The sequence below is a fragment of the Camellia sinensis genome, chromosome 10 (assembly GCF_055761805.1).
Source record: "Camellia sinensis isolate YWXY chromosome 10, ASM5576180v1, whole genome shotgun sequence".
Taxonomy (NCBI): domain Eukaryota; kingdom Viridiplantae; phylum Streptophyta; class Magnoliopsida; order Ericales; family Theaceae; genus Camellia; species Camellia sinensis.
The window spans coordinates 92894253-92913366 of record NC_138970.1 but is presented as its reverse complement, the minus strand read 5'-3'; the positions used below and the strand labels follow the sequence as shown (position 1 = coordinate 92913366).

The window sequence follows — 19114 nt, the reverse complement described above, 5'->3', positions numbered from 1 at the left end:
TTAAATAAACATATTCTTGAATACTAAATAATTACTCCAAAAGCATTTTATGCACAAATGATTCTCAAAGTATACATTTTAATCTCCCAGGTATGCGCTTTATTGCATTTGATTCTCAATTTGTTGCATTTTACTTGTAAATTTTAGAATATATAAGCTTGCGTTTGGTTGTGTTTTGTAAATGTGATTTGAGAGTATGAATTGTATTTTGAGTTTATGCGTTGTAGAATTATGATTTGAGTGTAGAAAATTTGTTTGGTTATGATTTTTAAATAGAGTTTTGAATTGTGTTTTGAAGATGTATTTTGAATTATGTTTTGGAAGTTTGATGTGACATGTGAAAGGTGAAAATTTGTTTAGTGATGTGTTTTGAAAGTAATTTTCAAAACTTAATTCAATCAATAATTTATCATCAAACACACAACTCATATATCGATATCGATATCTATATTTTTTATCAACAATAATAACCAAACTATTTTTAAAATACTGAAATTAAACATTGATTTTTTTTGTCAATTATTTTTTTTTAGTAATTTTTTTGAATAATTGTGATTTTGAAATAATTTTTTCATTTTAAAATAAATCGATGTCAATTTTTTCTGCCAATTAATTTTTCTATCAATTCATTTATAAAATACGTTTTTAATTTTTTTCTAACATTTTGTTAAAGTCAACAACTTTTGAAAATACATATTAATAAAGAAGGGATAAATATACTAACTTTCATATTTTAAAATACAAATCATAATATAAATCTTACAAAATATTATCAATTTATTTTTCATTTATTACATTTTTTGTAATTTAGTACAGATGTGTAACAGAAATGCACTCTATTATTGTCCACAAAGAGCTCATATAATTGTAGGAATTGACATGTGAAATGACCATTATGCCCCTCTGAACTTAAATGAGAAGTGATGATATAAAACAAAATACAAAGGGTAAGATCGTAATTTCACTTACTTAATATATACTCCCTATTATATAATAGCTGTGTTCTAGCTGTGTTCTAACAGTGATGGAAAGAAAAAGCAGAGGACGCATGTGATGTTGATTTGAAAAAAGTAATAATATTATATTTAACAAATAAAAAGTAAAAAAAAAAAAAATTCCTACAATTATATGAACCTGACCCTTCTGAACCTCACCCTTCCTATTAAATCTGAATCTCCTTCTATTTACCGCACCAACTTCACCTTCTCGGAAGCACCTTCTCCAGTTACATCACAGAATTAAATTAGACAAATAGAAGATATCCACCATCTGGTTAGGTCCTCCTTCTCCACTTCCATAATTTACAGGTAAGATTTTGATGCCAGTTCATCTTCATATTTGGTTCAAACATGAGCTTCAGAAATTAGCTTCACTGAAGGGGAAGGGGAGGAAGACTGGCCGGTCATCCCGTGGGACTTCCGCCCGGTCATCCCGGCCCAGTCACTTTTCATTTCTGTTCCATTTTCATAAATCTGTTCCATTTTCATTTGTTATATTTTCTGATATCTGTTTTAATTTTTTCGCACTATCATTTATTTTTCTAATTATCAGTTTCTAAGTTCTAATAAACTCTATGAATCAAACCCCAATGACAAATATTATTCCCTATGATTTTTTTTTTATACAAATCTGTTTCTTTGGAATCTGTCTAATTAAATTTTGTCACCAAATTTTTTTATATTTATTTTTTTCATAAAAATAAGTTTGTATGCATAAAAAGATACTAATGTTTGATATATTTTTCATTCATTTTTCTTACCTCTCGTATATTTTAATATACATTTTTCTTTCACTTTTACAGTCATCATGCCAAGAACAATCATGCCAAGAACAAAACGAACCAGACCCGAAGTTGGTGAATCGTCAAACCCTGTACCACCACCACAGCAACAAGATGATGGCTATCCAACTAATGATTTTGCAACATATCATTATGAACAAGCCTATGAACATTTCATTCGTCGACCAATTGTTACGGGGAGAAACGTAAAACTACCTTCTCAATATGATTCACTCTTAATTGGCAAATTAGATACAATGGGATGGTTACCATTAAATAATTTACCAAGTAAGATATATCCCCATCTTGTACAATTATTTTATGTTCACTTGACAGCGGGTGACCAACAAAATGAACCGTGGAGTCTTACCTCTTATGTTAAGGGGAAAAGAATCACACTCTCTCTGCGTCGTTTTGCACAAATTATTGGAGTCGAAACAGGAGATTTACAATGTTATTTTGAAAATGAGTCTGCCTTAGAAAAAATTGTTGATGATGTCACTCAGATTTATACCACAATTTGTGACAATCGATTTAGCGGCACTAATTTAAAAGTCAGTCATTTAAAACCTCACCTTCGTATTCTCCATCGATGGATAGTTGAAAATGTCACCCCCAAAAAAGGACATTATAATACTGTTTCATGTTTTCAAGTTTACTTGTTATATTGTTTTGAAATTGGACAAAAATTAGATTTATGCTTTATATTACTAAAAGAAATGATGGTTGCAAAATTGGATACTCTGAGTGGCCGGTCCCTACCTTTTGAAGCTTTACTAACCATAATTTTCAAAGCCCATGATGTGAACCTTGAAGATGAAGTATGGATCAAAATCACTTCACCAATTTCTGAATATACACTGACCCGAGCTGGTGGTTCTGACACGTTGATGGGCTCTCTTAATCTTCAAAATGAACCAATACCTGATGAGGAAGAACCCAATGACAATGCCATGCCACCAAATGAACAACCCCGTTACTGGACAGATTATTTAGCCTTGGAACAAGAACGGTACAATCAGCGCCTACAATGGGAACAACAAATGGCTAATCAGCTCAATACACTGGATACTCGGTTTGATGAATTTGGTACTCGATTCGATGAAATTGCCACCGCTCAGAACTCACTAATTCATCAATTTGGTGAGTTCCGCGTAGACTCCGAGAGACGTGCTGAACTGACAAGGAACCGCATTGATCTGATTGACCATCGAGTCACTCAGCTGTACCATCAGCATTTCCCTCCACCTCCAACACCACCTGATAAGGATGCTTAACTTGTTTAAAAATCATACGGTTGTTATATTTTTTTCCCTTATTTTTGTTTTGCTTATTTATTTGGTGAGTTTTGTTGTGATTGTTTTACTTTTGTTATTTTGTTATAAACTTTTCTATTCACGTAATGAATAAGAACGAGGGGTTTTTTTTGGAAGCATTTAATTACACAGTTATAATGTTAATAAATAGTACGTCATACATGTCTATGAAAACCTTCATTTCAATAAAAATAAAAATAAAAATTACACAATTATTAAATAATTTGTGTGCATCAATTAATAGAAAAAATGAAATTAATGTTCTGAAATTAAATACAACAACTTATAATTTAATAATAAACATGTTTATTAAAAAAACAAATATTTAATAATAAACATTCTTTTTTTTAATGAAAAGGGAAAAAAAATTCATAAAAGCAAAAAAATATATATTTAATAATAAACAATCGGGGGATATAAAAAAGTAAAATATAATAATTATTTTATGTTATTTAATTTATTTTTATTATTATTCTTATTATTATTCGTTATTTGTTACACTTTTAAATGGTGAACTTATCACCACCACCACCTACCACCACCAACCATTCACCTGCCACCACCACCCATCACCACCCGCTACCCACCTACCACCACCACCCACCACCCACCTGTCACCACCACCCACCTACCACCACCACCCACCACCCACCTGCCACCTGCCACCACCACCACCCACCACCCACCTACCACCACCACCCACCACCACCCATCACCCACTTGCCACCACCACCCACCTGCCACCACCACCACCCACCACCCACCTACCACCACCACCCACCACCCACCACCCACCTGCCACCACCACCCACCACCCACCTACCACCACCACCACCTACCACCCACCACCCACCTACCACCACCACCCACCTGCCACCACCACCCACCGCCACCAACCACCCACCTGCCACCACCACCCACCACCCACCTGCCACCACCACCCACCACCACCCACCTACCACCACTACCCACCACCCACCTACCACCACCACCCACCACCCACCTGCCACCACCACCCACCTGCCACCCACCACCCACCGCCACCCACCACCCACCTAACACCTGCCACCTGCCACCCACCTGCCCACCACCCACCACCCACCACCCACCTGCCACCACCACCCACCACCCACCTACCACCACCACCCACCACCCACCTGCCACCGTCACCCACCACCAACCTACCACCACCACCCACCTACCACCACCGCCCACCACCCATCTACCACCACCACCCACCACCCACCTGCCACCCACCACCCACCGCCACCCACCACCCACCGCCACCCACCACCCACCTACCACCACCACCCACCTGCCACCCACCACCCACCGCCACCCACCACCCACCTGCCACCACCACCCACCTACTACCACCACCTACCACCCACTTGCCACCACCACCCACCTACCACCACCACCCACCACCCACCTACCACCACCACCCACCACCACCCACCACCCACCTACCACCACCACCCACCTGCCACCCACCACCCACCTGCCACCACCACCCATCACCACCCACCACCCATCTGCCACCACCACCCACCACCCATCACCACATTTAATTTAATGACAACATATTTATTTCTAAAAGTTATTAAGAAACACATTGCATATTAATAACAACATATTTAATTGTCTTTGGTAGACTATACATAAATTTGCATATTACACATTGTATGAACAGCATATTTAACTACACATGTACTAAGAAAACCATTATCTTCAGTGCCCATGGTGAACATGATTTTGCCACATAGCAGTAGCAATTGCATCCCTAACATTCAATTGGGACGTTAACCCATGTTGTGACATGTCAACGTAGTCAGGTTGGTCTCCAGGAAGCCCGTCTGCTTCTGCTTCTGCGGCCATTTCATTATCAGCTTCCATAAAGAATGGATCCATAACTGCATGGAAACGGATCCAATTGTGCACTACACACTATGCAATCACGAGAGGCCCTCGTCGTGTAGACTTGTAATTTGGCATGGACCGCAATATTGGGAAGCGCTTCTTCAAAACACCAAATGTTCTTTCTATGACGTTGCGTAATGACGAATGTCGATGGTTAAACAATTCCTTAGGTCCTGCATAACGATGGCCACGAAACTCTTGCAAGTGATATCGTTGAGACCGAAATGGAGCAAGAAATCCAGGCATGTTCGTGAAACCAGCATCAACTAAATAGTACTTGCCTACATGTAAATAATGAATACACAGTTCTGTCAATTGATATGTATAAAAACAGCCAAGGAAAAAAGTATACAGTGTGTTGTTCAGGGACAGTCACCATTGGGTGGGTGTGGGAACTGTAGATCAGCTCGTGTAATAGAGTCAACCAGAATAGCGTTGTCGTGAGCGCTACCTTCCCATCCAGAATTAATAAATGTGAACAACATATTGAAGTTGCAAGCTGTGAGTACATTTTGCGATACCGTTGCTTTTCGACCGCGGAATGTATGTTGTCTTGAAGCAGGGACCCATGCATCCACCAATGTGCCATCGATAGCACCGACACAATCCTAATTGACAGATATCAGCCTTTGATATTAAAAGCGAAACAAACTGATTGATTTTACTTTCATAATTAAAAAATAATAATATTTATTAACCCTTATGGATATGAACAAATTTACAGGACAGTCACACTGTTCGTACCTTGAACCAGGGAAAAAACCGCCTGTCATTTAAAATTTTTCCTGGGATGTCCTCTAGGTTACGTGGTTTGATAACCGATGATGAAAGCTTACACAATGCCCGCATAACAATTTTTATGTGCCGACAAATTGTTTCCGTTGAGTGTTGAAATCTATCTGCCATTATTCGATGGCGATCATTTTGTGCAAAAGTGTATAAAAAAATTCCAAGCGATTCCTCCACACTTATATGCATATGTTCAGTATTGATAAAGCCATTATGGAGTAAAGTGTCTTTCAATAAAATGAATGTTTGTGCATCTATTCGCATAACGTTCATCATTGTTTCTGGATGGCCATTTAATAGGACGAAGATGTAATCATCACCTCTGAATGGACACGTTCGCTGCGGTCGGCGACTACTTGACGCGTTGATATGGTCATGCATTACAGCAATCATCAAGAAATCCATAAAATCACCAACAAGCTCATCCTCCTCTGATGAGAGCTCCATTGTATTGTTTTCTCTGTCGGATGACATATGCCTTTGTCTACATCACAGTAAAAACATACTTATAAAATATGTTATTCATGCAGTAACAGTTAGCGTTATTGGTGAAACAGTAAAATTCAGAGGATAACAAAATTTATTTAACACATGGTCATATTATAATAACTTCCATAGTTTTAATATAACAGAAAACACTTAAAAGTTAAAAAAAAAAAAAAACATACGAACATAGAAAAGGAAAGAGGATATGATGGAATGAAAAAAATAAGAATTAAAACCAAATCAGGGATAATGAAATGATCAAACAGTTCAGCCAAGAAGATTTGCTAACACAAGCAAAACAGGGATAATCTCAGTTCACTGCAAAGCGAGGATCATGGCTAGGCGCAAATGGGTAGGAGTGCGCATGAAAAACCTTCGCCATTCCTTATCCCTGAACAGTGTCAGTGCCCTAACGTACTGCAACGATGGTATGTCCCCAAGCTCAAGCAATGCATCTTGACATGCATCAAGGGAATAATCATCACCACCTGCACTTACAGCCTCAGTCTTATTTTCTCGTGCACGTGAATATCCTGTTTTGGCTTGTACATAGGATGTGAAAGCAGCACACACATCATCAAACCCACTTGACCGTGACTTTTTGGATCGACCACTGTCAGTCTAGCTGGTTGCAGGGCCTCTCTTGTGACTTTTGCCCTTTGCTGGATCTATATACTCATCCCCGAATAAGTCAACAGGAATGGCCTCAGCAGCATTACTCCCACCAGCGTTACTCCCACCAGCATCAGCGTTCCAAAATTTATTTAACATGTCGTCTTCTTCTTCTGAGTCAAGGGGTCCTTGTGTGGATGCACGAGATAGGGCCCCTGTAGCACAACAATTTTCAACAATTTCTGCCATTTCCTGAAAATATTCAAACCCTTTTGTTCTAAACTTCTTCACATTTCTGCTAGCCTACAACAAGTACAAAACAAGAATTAAGCATTGTGTATATCATGAAACGTTTAAAATAAAATTAGAAAATAGTACAGATTAATGGAAAACCTTATCCCAAAATTCATCGGGTGCAACAACAGTGTCTATAATAGGATTCCATCCCAGACCAGTCTGTGCCTGGAGTCTCTTGAATGTCTAGTAATCAGCTTTCAAGCGCTGATATTTTTGGCGCACCTTAACACCTGTATACCGAAATCCACATATGTTGTGCAACTGATTTGCATAATGATTCCAATGCCTAATTGTCCACGAAGTAGTACGGCCCGTTGTTTGATTGTTTCTAACCTCATCTCTCAACATATTTATTAATTTCATTTGGGCGTCCACATTTTGGTGTTCTCATTGTCATCGGAATTATTTCCATCCATCTATAAATATACAAATTATATTTAAACTAGTTTGGGATGAATATACAAGCAGAACAAAGTATTTTAAAGAACACTGCGATGGATATACAACAATAACAGTGCAAAATGATTTGAAGGAGAACACAGATAAAGGAAAAAGAACAGATTATTTTATTTCAAGGAAAAAAGTACGTAGCAGATTAATTGAATTTAAATAGCAGAAATATAATCACAAAAAAAAAAACATTCAGATAGCAGAAATATAACCACAAATTAAAAAAAAAAATCGACTTTTATAAACCCAAAACCAACTTTTTTTCCTGTGTCCCAAACGACCCCTTGCAAGTAGTCATGGAAAAAACATTTTTTTGTTTTATCAAAAAAAGTTTTGCATAAAAAAAATTTCGCTAAACTTTTTTTTTTTAATTCTACAAAATGTAATTTCAGCCAATAGAAAGAAAAGGAGGGTAAAGTATGGTATGAACTCGATCAAAACAAAAGTATGGTTTGAACATTTTATTTATTTATTTCTATAAATTAAAATATGACTCAAAATAATAAAAAATTAAAATACATACATAAATATTCTAATATGTTGAAAAATTATGAAAAAATATAATTAATTTTAACATAAGTATATTGACTTATCTTTTAATAAGATCAAAATAAAAAATATTTTAATGTAAAAAAGATAACATTATTATATTTTCGTTTTTAATTCATATTCATATGAATGATAAATTATTAATAAAAAATGAAATGCTATAAAAATTAAAAACTTTACTATATTTTGTATAAATCTTATTTACCATATAAATAAATAAATATAGACATATATATGTCTAAATGGTAATGTAACAGTAGCTATCCCTGGTTTTAACCGTGTGTGCCAGCGCTAGGGGTGTCTTTGCTCTCAAAGCCTCAAAATTTAGTTAACATTGGGGTGTCTTTGCACTCAAAGCCTCAAAATTCAGTTAACATTGTGTTTAAATAGTAGGAAAGAAATCAGAATTTTTTCTTTTAATTAATAATCAGATAAAAAAAAATTAATATTGGTTGTTAACAATGTAAAAAAAAAAATCTGAATTAAAAAAAAACACAATGTTAACATTCAGTTAACAATATTTTACAAAAAAAATTCAGTTAACATTCAATGTTTAACAATGTGTTTAACATTGTGTTATATTGATTTGAATTCAAAACAAATCAATATTGGTTGTTAATTGAAATTAAGGAAAAAAAATAGTAAAAAAGCCGGTGGGTTCAAACAGTTCAGGGAGGACCGCTGGTTCAAACCATTCAGGAATGGAAAGTGGAAGACAAAGCGGAAGAGAGGTGGGAAGACCGGGTGGTCGACCGACCGGTCGACCGGCCGGATGACCCGGGGGACGACCGGCCGGGTGTCCCAGGCACTGCCACTATACATTTGATAGAAGAAAGGTTCAAACCGTTCATAATTTCAAATAACAACCGATCTGAAATGGAAAATACGACATACCAAATTCTGATAAACCATTTACGAACTGATTTCAACTTCTCCAAAATCATTTATACATAACAGATGAATGATTTACACTATTCTTGAAGAACAAAAAGTTGAAACAGTTGATCGACTCGTTTGAAATCATTTTCAGATAACAGATGAATGATGAAGGATTTATTTACCAGATTAGTGGGAGTTGAATAATTATCGCCGGTGATGGAATGTGTATACTGATTGAACGTGCCACTGTTTGCTCGTCGAATTCGACAATAAGTTTGATAAATTTGACCTGAAAAAAAAATTAGAATGAATTTTTCAAATAATTTCCCTATAACAAAATATGTAAATAATTTTGTGAGTAATTTCACCTCGCAGTCGTCGTTGATTGGTTGCCCGTAATAAGAATCGTCCGCAACGCACAAATCGTAACTCAGTTGATTTGTGAAATATGATACGAGTACGAAGCGAGTTGGATAGATTCATTATTTATAAAATGAGTCTGACTTCTGAAACTCATCCGTGATGAATCTGAATACTGAGAAGCCGCCCGTGATAAATCTGAAGGACAGGTGTAGATGAGGTTCACGTGAAAGTTGAGAGATGATGAACAAGGCAGAAACGTTGAAAGGGAGATATTTGCTAACAAACAGATTTTCAAAATGTAATTTGAATTAACACGCGGAATCAATTTTTGAACATTGTATCCAAACGTCATACGCGAGCCCACGTGTTGAAAATTGATTTCAGTTCACAACCAAACAGAGCCTAAGTCTTTGTTATGGTAGTTTACACTAAAATTTAAAGGGGAAATTTTTTTTTTTTGAAAATTTGATACTGGGTTAGGAGCCCACCTGTAAAAGGACCAAGCCTGGCTCGAGGCAAAATAGGCCAGACCAGATCATTATTAGATCTCTACTCAATATGCAAATCTCGCAAGGCCCATTATCCACCAATCATTTTTTGGTACGAGTAATTGGCTATCCATCTACATACTTAGCCATATGAAGTATGTACACTGCCCTCTGAAAAATGTTTCTTGTAAAAATTAAGGCTCTGTTTGGTTGTGAACTGAAATCAATTTTCAACACGTGGGCTCGCGTATGACGTTTGGATACGATGTTCAAAAATTGGTTCCGCGTGTTAATTCAAATTACATTTTGAAAATCTATTTGGTAGCAAATATCTCCCTTTCAACGTTTCTGCCTTGTTCATCATCTCCCAACTTTCACGTGAACCTCATCTACACCTGTCCTTCAGATTTATCACCGGCGGCTTCTCAGTGTTCAGATTCATCACGGATGAGTTTCAGAGAGTTTCAGAAGTCAGACTCATTTTATAAATAATGAATCTATCCAACCCGCTTCGTACTCGTATCATATTTCACAAATCAACTGAGTTACGATTTGTGCGTTGCGGACGATTCTTATTACGGGCAACCAATCAACGACAACTGCGAGGTGAAATTACTCACAAAATTATTTACATATTTTGTTATAGGGAAATTATTTGAAAAATTCATTCTAATTTTTTTTTTTCAGGTCAAATTTATCAAATTTATTATCGAATTCGACGAGCAAACAGCGGCACGTTCATTCAGTATACACATTCCATCACCGGCGATAATTATTCAACTCCCACTAATCTGGTAAATAAATCCTTCATCCTTCATCTGTTATCTGAAAATGATTTCAAACGAGTTGATCAACTGTTTCAACTTTTTGTTCTTCAAGAATAGTGTAAATCATTCATCTGTTATGTATAAATGATTTTGGAGAAGTTGAAATCAGTTCGTAAATGGTTTATCAGAATTTGGTATGTCGTATTTTCCATTTCAGATCGGTTGTTATTTGAAATTATGAACGGTTTGAACCTTTCTTCTATCAAATGTATAGTGGCAGTGCTTGGGACACCCGACCGGTCGTCCCCCGGGTCATCCGGCCGGTCGACCACCCGGTCTTCCCACCTCTCTTCCGCCTTGTCTTCCACTTTCCATTCCTGAATGGTTTGAACCACTGGTCCTCCCTGAACTGTTTGAACCCACCGACTTTTTTACTATTTTTTTCCCTTAATTTCAATTAACAACCAATACTGATTTGTTTTGAATTCAAATCAATATAACACAATGTTAAACACATTGTTAAACATTGAATGTTAACTGAATTTTTTTTGTAAAACATTGTTAACTGAATGTTAACATTGTGTTTTTTTTAATTCAGATTTTTTTTTTTTACATTGTTAACAACCAATATTAATTTTTTTTTATCTGATTGTTAATTAAAAAAAAATTACTGATTTCTTTCCTACTATTTAAACACAATGTTAACTGAATTTTGAGGCTTTAAGAGCAAAGACACCCCAATGTTAACTGAATTTTGAGGCTTTGAGAGCAAAGACACCCCTAGCGCTGGCACACACGGTTAAAACCAGGGATAGCGACTGTTACATTACCATTTAGACATATATATGTCTATATTTATTTATTTATATGGTAAATAAGATTTATACAAAATATAGTAAAGTTTTTAATTTTTATAGCATTTCATTTTTTATTAATAATTTATCATTCATATGAATATGAATTAAAAACGAAAAAATAACAATGTTATCTTTTTTACATTAAAATATTTTTTATTTTGATCTTATTAAAAGATAAGTCAATATACTTATGTTAAAATTAATTATATTTTTTCATAATTTTTCAACAGATTAGAATATTTATGTATGTATTTTAATTTTTTATTATTTTGAGTCATATTTTAATTTATAGAAATAAATAAATAAAATGTTCATACCATACTTTTGTTTTGATTGAGTTCATACCATACTTTACCCTCCTTTTCTTTCTATTGGCTGAAATTACATTTTGTAGAATTAAAAAAAAAAGGTTTAGCGAAATTTTTTTTATGCAAAACTTTTTTTGATAAAACAAAAAAATGTTTTTTCCATGACTACTTGCAAGGGGTCGTTTGGGACACAGGAAAAAAAGTTGGTTTTGGGTTTATAAAAGTCGATTTTTTTTTTTTATTTGTGGTTATATTTATGCTATCTGAATGTTTTTTTTTTTTTTTGTGATTATATTTCTGCTATTTAAATTCAATTAATCTGCTACGTACTTTTTTTCTTGAAATAAAATAATCTGTTCTTTTTCCTTTACCTGTGTTCTCCTTCAAATCATTTTACACTGTTATTGTTGTATATCCATCGCAGTGTTCTTTAAAATACTTTGTTCTGCTTGTATATTCATCCCAAACTAGTTTAAATATAATTTGTATATTTATAGATGGATGGAAATAATTCCGATGACAATGAGAACACCAAAATGTGGACGCCCAGAATTGAAACGAAATTAATAAATATGTTGAGAGATGAGGTTAGAAATAATCAAACAACGGGCCGTACTACTTCGTGGACAATTAGGCATTGGAATCATTATGCAAATCAGTTGCACAACATATATGGATTTCGGTATACAGGTGTTAAGGTGCGCCAAAAATATCAGCGCTTGAAAGCTGATTACCAGACATTCAAGCGACTCCAGGCACAGACTGGTCTGGAATGGGATCCTATTATAGGCACTGTTGTTGCACCCGATGAATTTTGGGATAAGGTTTTCCATTAATCTGTACTATTTTCTAATTTTATTTTAAACGTTTCATGATATACACAATGCTTAATTCTTGTTTTGTACTTGTTGTAGGCTAGCAAAAATGTGAAGAAGTTTAGGACAAAAGGGTTTGAATATTTTCAGGAAATGGCAGAAATTGTTGAAAATTGTTGTGCTACAGGGGCCTTGTCTCGTGCATCCACACAAGGACCCCTTGACTCAGAAGAAGAAGACGACATGTTAAATAAATTTTGGAACGCTGATGCTGGTGGGAGTAACGTTGGTGGGAGTAACGCTGGTGGGAGTAATGTTGCTGAGGCCATTCCTGTTGACTTATTCGGGGATGAGTATATAGATCCAGCAAAGGGCAAAAGTCACAAGAGAGGCCCTGCAACCAGCCAGACTGACAGTGGTCGTTCCAAAAAGTCACGGTCAAGTGGGTTTGATGATGTGTGTGCAGCTTTCACATCCTATGTACAAGCCAAAACAGGACATTTACGTGCACGAGAAAATGAGACAGAGGCTGTAAGTGCAAGTGGTGATGATTATTCCATTGATGCATGTCAAGATGCATTGCTTGAGCTTGGGGACATACCACCGTTGCAGTACGTTAGGGCACTGACACTGTTCAAGGATAAGGAATGGCGAAGGTTTTTCATGCGCACTCCTACCCATTTGCGCCTAGCCATGATCCTCGCTTTGCAGTGAACTGAGATTATCCCTGTTTTGCTTGTGTTAGCAAATCTTCTTGGCTGAACTGTTTGATCATTTCATTATCCCTGATTTGGTTTTAATTCTTATTTTTTTCATTCCATCATATCCTCTTTCTTTTTCTATGTTCGTATGTTTTTTTTTTTTTTTTTAACTTTTAAGTGTTTTCTGTTATATTAAAACTATGGAAGTTATTATAATATGACCATGTGTTAAATAAATTTTGTTATCCTCTGAATTTTACTGTTTCACCAATAACGCTAACTGTTACTGCATGAATAACATATTTTATAAGTATGCTTTTACTGTGATGTAGACAAAGGCATATGTCATCCGACAGAGAAAACAATACAATGGAGCTCTCATCAGAGGAGGATGAGGTTGTTGATGCTTTTATTGATTTCTTGATGATTGCTGTAATGCATGACCATATCAACGCGTCAAGTAGTCGCCGACCGCAGCGGACGTGTCCATTCAGAGGTGATGATTACATCTTCGGCCTATTAAATGGCCATCCAGAAACAATGATGAACGTTATGCGAATGGATGCACAAACATTCATTTTATTGAAAGACACTTTACTCCATAATGGCTTTATCGATACTGAACATATGCATATAAGTGTGGAGGAATCGCTTGGAATTTTTTTATACACTTTTGCACAAAATGATCGCCATCGAATAATGGCAGATAGATTTCAACACTCAACGGAAACAATTTGTCGGCACATAAAAATTGTTATGCGGGCATTGTGCAAGCTTTCATCATCGGTTATCAAACCACGTAACCTAGAGGACATCCCAGGAAAAATTTTAAATGACAGGCGGTTTTTTCCATGGTTCAAGGTACGAACAGTGTGACTGTCCTGTAAATTTGTTCATATCCATAAGGGTTAATAAATATTATTATTTTTTAATTATGAAAGTAAAATCAATCAGTTTGTTTTGCTTTTAATATCAAAGGCTGATATCTGTCAATTAGGATTGTGTCGGTGCTATCGATGGCACATTGGTGGATGCATGGGTCCCTGCTTCAAGACAACATACATTCCGCGGTCGAAAAGCAACGGTATCGCAAAATGTACTCGCAGCTTGCAACTTCGATATGTTGTTCACATTTATTAATTCTGGATGGGAAGGTAGCGCTCACGACAACGCTATTCTGGTTGACTCTATTACATGAGCTGATCTACAGTTCCCACACCCACCCAATGGTGACTGTCCCTGAACAACATATTGTATACTTTTTTCCTTGGCTGTTTTTATACATATCAATTGACAGAACTGTGTATTCATTATTTACATGTAGGTAAGTACTATTTAGTTGATGCTGGTCTCACGAACATGCCTGGATTTCTTGCTCCATTTCGATCTCAACGATATCACTTGCAAGAGTTTCGTGGCCATCGTTATGCAGGACCTAAGGAATTGTTTAACCATCGACATTCGTCATTACGCAACGTCATAGAACGAACATTTGGTGTTTTGAAGAAACGCTTCACAATATTGCGGTCCATGCCAAATTACAAGTCTACATGACAAGGGCCTCTCGTGATTGCATGTTGTGTCGTGCACAATTGGATCCGTTTGCATGCAGTTATGGATCCATTCTTTATGGAAGCTGATAATGAAATGGCCGCAGAAGCAGAAGCAGACGGGCTTCCTGGAGACCAACCTGACTACGTTGACATGTCACAACATGGGTTAACGTCCCAATCGAACGTTAGGGATGCAATTGCTACTGCTATGTGGCAAAATCATGTTCACCATGGGCACTGAAGATAATGGTTTTCTTAGTACATGTGTAGTTAAATATGTTGTTCATGCAATGTGTAATATGCAAATTTATGTATAGTCTACCAAAGACAATTAAATATGTTGTTATTAATATGCAATGTGTTTCTTAATAACTTTTAGAAATAAATATGTTGTCATTAAATTAAATGTGGTGGTGGGTGGTGGGTAGTGGGTGGTGGTGACAGATGGGTAGTGGGTGGTGATGGGTGGTGGGTGGCGGTGGGTGGTGGGTGGCGGTGGGCGGTGGGTGGTGGGTGGCAGGTGGGTGGTGGGTGGTGGTGGTAGGTGGGTGGTGGGTGACAGTGGGTGGTGGGTGATGGTGGGTGGTTGGTGGTGGTGGCAGGTGGGTGATGGGTGGTGGGTGGTGGTGGCAGGTGGGTGGTGGGTGGTGGTAGCAGGTGGGTGGTGGTGGCAGGTGGATGGTGGGTGGCGGTGGGTGGTGGGTGGTGGTGGTAGGTGGGTGGTGGGTGGCGGTGGGTGGCAGGTGGGTGGTGGGTGGTGGTGGCAGGTGGGTGGTGGGTGGTGGTGGCAGGTGGGTGGTGGGTGGTGGTGGTAGGTGGGTGGTGGGTGGTGGTAGCAGATGGGTGGTGGGTGGCAGTGAGTGGTGGGTGGTGGTGGCAGGTGGGTGGTGAGTGGTGGTGGTAGGTGGGTGGTGGGTGGTGGTGGTAGGTGGGTGGTGGGTGGTGGTGGCAGGTGGGTGGTGGGTGGCAGTGGGTGGTGGGTGGTAGTGGCAAGTGGGTAGTGGGTGGTGGTGGTAGGTGGGTAGTGGTGGCAGGTGGGTGGTGGGTGTTGGTGGTAGGTGGGTGGTGGGTGGTCGTGGCAGATGGGTGGTGGGTGGTGGTGGTAGGTGGGTGGTGGGTGGTGGTGGGTGGTGGTGGCAGGTGGGTGGTGGGTGGTGGTGGCAGGTGGGTGGTGGGTGGCGGTGGTAGGTGGGTGGTGGTGGGTGGTGGGTGGTGGTGGTAGGTGGGTGGTGGGTGGTGGTGGTGGCAGGTGGGTGGTGGAGGCAAGTGGGTGGTGGGTGGTGATGAGTGGTGGTGGGTAGTGGTGGTAGGTGGGTGGTGGGTGGTGGTGGCAGGTGGGTAGTGGGTAGTGGGTGGTGGTGGTAGGTGGGTGGTGATGGGTGGTAGTGGCAGGTAGATGGTTGGTGGTGGTAGGTGGTGGTGGTAATAAGTTCACCATTTAAAAGTGTAACAAATAACGAATAATAATAGGAATAATAATAATAATAAATTAAATAACACAAAATAATTATTATATTTTACTTTTTTATATCCCCCGATTGTTTATTATTAAATATATATTTTTTTGTTTATATGAATTTTTTTTTCCCTTTTCATTAAAAAAAGAATGTTTATTATTGAATATTTGGTTTTTTAGTACACATGTTTATTATTAAATTATAAGTTATTGTATTTAATTTCAGAACATTAATTTAATTTTTTCTATTAATTGATGCACACAAATTATTTAATAATTGTGTAATTTTTATTTTTTTTATTGAAATGAAGGTTTTCATAGACATGTATGACGTACTATTTATTAACATTATAACTGTGTAATTAAATGCTTCCAAAAAAAACCCCTCGTTCTTATTCATTACGTGAATAGAAAAGTTTATAACAAAATAGCAAAAGTAAAACAATCACAACAAAACTCACCAAATAAATAAGCAAAACAAAATAAGGGAAAAAAATATAACAACCGTATGATTTTTAAACAAGTTAAGCATCTTTATCAAGTGGTGTTGGAGGTGGAGGGAAATGCTGATGGTACAGCTGAGTGACTCGATGGTCAATCAGATCAATGCGGTTCCTTGTCAGTTCAGCACGTCTCTCGGAGTCTATGCGGAACTCACCAAATTGATGAATTAGTGAGTTTTGAGCGGTGGCAATTTTATCGAATCGAGTACCAAATTCATCAAACCGAGTACCCAGTGTATTGAGCTGATTAGCCATTTGTTGTTCCCATTGTAGGCGCTGATTGTACCGTTCTTGTTCCAAGGCTAAATAATCTGTCCAGTAACGGGGTTGTTCATTTGGTGGCATGGCATTGTCATTGGGTTCTTCCTCATCAGGTATTGGTTCATTTTGAAGATTAAGAGAGCCCATCAATATGTCAGAACCACCAGCTCGGGTCAGTGTATATTCAGAAATTGGTGAAGTGATTTTGATCCATACTTCATCTTCAAGGTTCACATCATGGGCTTTGAAAATTATGGTTAGTAAAGCTCCAAAAGGTAGGGACCGGCCACTCAGAGTATCCAATTTTGCAACCATCATTTCTTTTAGTAATATAAAGCATAAATCTAATTTTTGTCCAATTTCAAAACAATATAACAAGTAAACTTGAAAACATGAAACAATATTATAATGTCCTTTTTTGGGGGTGACATTTTCAACTATCCATCGATGGAGAATACGAAGGTGAGGTTTTAAATGGCTGACTTTTAAATTAGTGCCGCTAAATCGATTGTCACAAATTGTGGTATAAATCTGAGTGACATCATCAACAATTTTTTCTAAGGCAGACTCATTTTCAAAATAACATTGTAAATCTCTTGTTTCGACTCCAATAATTTGTGCAAAACGACGCAGAGAGAGTGTGATTCTTTTCCCCTTAACATAAGAGGTAAGACTCCACGGTTCATTTTGTTGGTCACCCGCTGTCAAGTGAACATAAAATAATTGTACAAGACGGGGATATATCTTACTTGGTAAATTATTTAATGGTAACCATCCCATTGTATCTAATTTGCCAATTAAGAGTGAATCATATTGAGAAGGTAGTTTTACGTTTCTCCCCGTAACAATTGGTCGACGAATGAAATGTTCATAGGCTTGTTCATAATGATATGTTGCAAAATCATTAGTTGGATAGCCATCATCTTGTTGCTGTGGTGGTGGTACAGGGTTTGACGATTCACCAACTTCGGGTCTGGTTCGTTTTGTTCTTGGCATGATTATTCTTGGCATGATGACTGTAAAAGTGAAAGAAAAATGTATATTAAAATATACGAGAGGTAAGAAAATTGAATGAAAAATATATCAAACATTAGTATCTTTTTATGCATACAAACTTATTTTTATGAAAAAAATAAATATAAAAAAATTTGGTGACAAAATTTAATTAGGCCGATTCCAAAGAAACAGATTTGTATATAAAAAAATAATCATAGGGAAAAATATTTGTCATTGGGGTTTGATTCATAGAGTTTATTAGAACTTAGAAACTAATAATTAGAAAAATAAATGATAGTGCGAAAAAATTAAAACAGATATCAGAAAATATAACAAATGAAAATGGAACAGATTTATGAATGAAAATGGAACAGAAATGAAAATTGACTGGGCCGGGATGACCGGGCGGAAGTCCTACGGGATGACCGGTCGGCTGTCCTCCCCTCCCCCTTCAGTGAAGCTAATTTCTGAAGCTCATGTCTGAATTTCTCTGAAGCTCATGTTTGAACCAAATATGAAGATGAACTGGCATCAAAATCTCACCTGTAAATTATGGAAGTGGAGAAGGAGGACCTAACCAGATGGTGGATATCTTCTATTTGTCTAATTTAATTCTGTGATGTAACTGGAGAAGGTGCTTCCGAGAAGGTGAAGTTGGTACGGTAAATAGAAGGAGATTCAGATTTAATAGGAAGGGTGAGGTTCAGAAGGGTCAGGTTCATATAATTGTAGGAATTTTTTTTTTTTTTTACTTTTTATTTGTTAAATATAATATTATTACTTTTTTCAAATCAATATCACATGCGTCCTCTGCTTTTTCTTTCCATCACTGTTAGAACACAGCTAGAACACAGCTATTATATAATAGGGAGTATATATTAAGTAAGTGAAATTACGATCCTACCCTTTGTATTTTGTTTTATATCATCACTTCTCATTTAAGTTCAGAGGGGCATAATGGTCATTTC

The 19114-nt window shown here is 37.2% G+C and overlaps 2 protein-coding genes across 2 annotated transcripts; one reads left to right on the top strand and one right to left on the bottom strand.

Annotated features, from left to right (window-relative positions):
• Positions 1–5043: 5043 nt before the first annotated feature.
• LOC145800553 (uncharacterized) lies at positions 5044–7152 on the bottom strand. The gene is made up of 5 exons (XM_082890249.1): positions 6942–7152; positions 6665–6824; positions 5761–6289; positions 5393–5624; positions 5044–5297 (listed from the first exon to the last, which is right to left on the bottom strand). Exons 1-5 carry the CDS (start codon positions 7150–7152, stop codon positions 5044–5046), a joined length of 1386 nt encoding a protein of 461 aa, XP_082746375.1.
• Positions 7153–12358: 5206 nt separating this feature from the next.
• LOC145800552 (uncharacterized) lies at positions 12359–14931 on the top strand. The gene is made up of 4 exons (XM_082890248.1): positions 12359–12685; positions 12776–13332; positions 13710–13837; positions 14702–14931. The coding sequence occupies exons 1-4, from the start codon at positions 12359–12361 to the stop codon at positions 14929–14931; spliced, it is 1242 nt and encodes a 413-aa protein (XP_082746374.1).
• The last annotated feature ends 4183 nt before the right edge of the window (positions 14932–19114 follow it).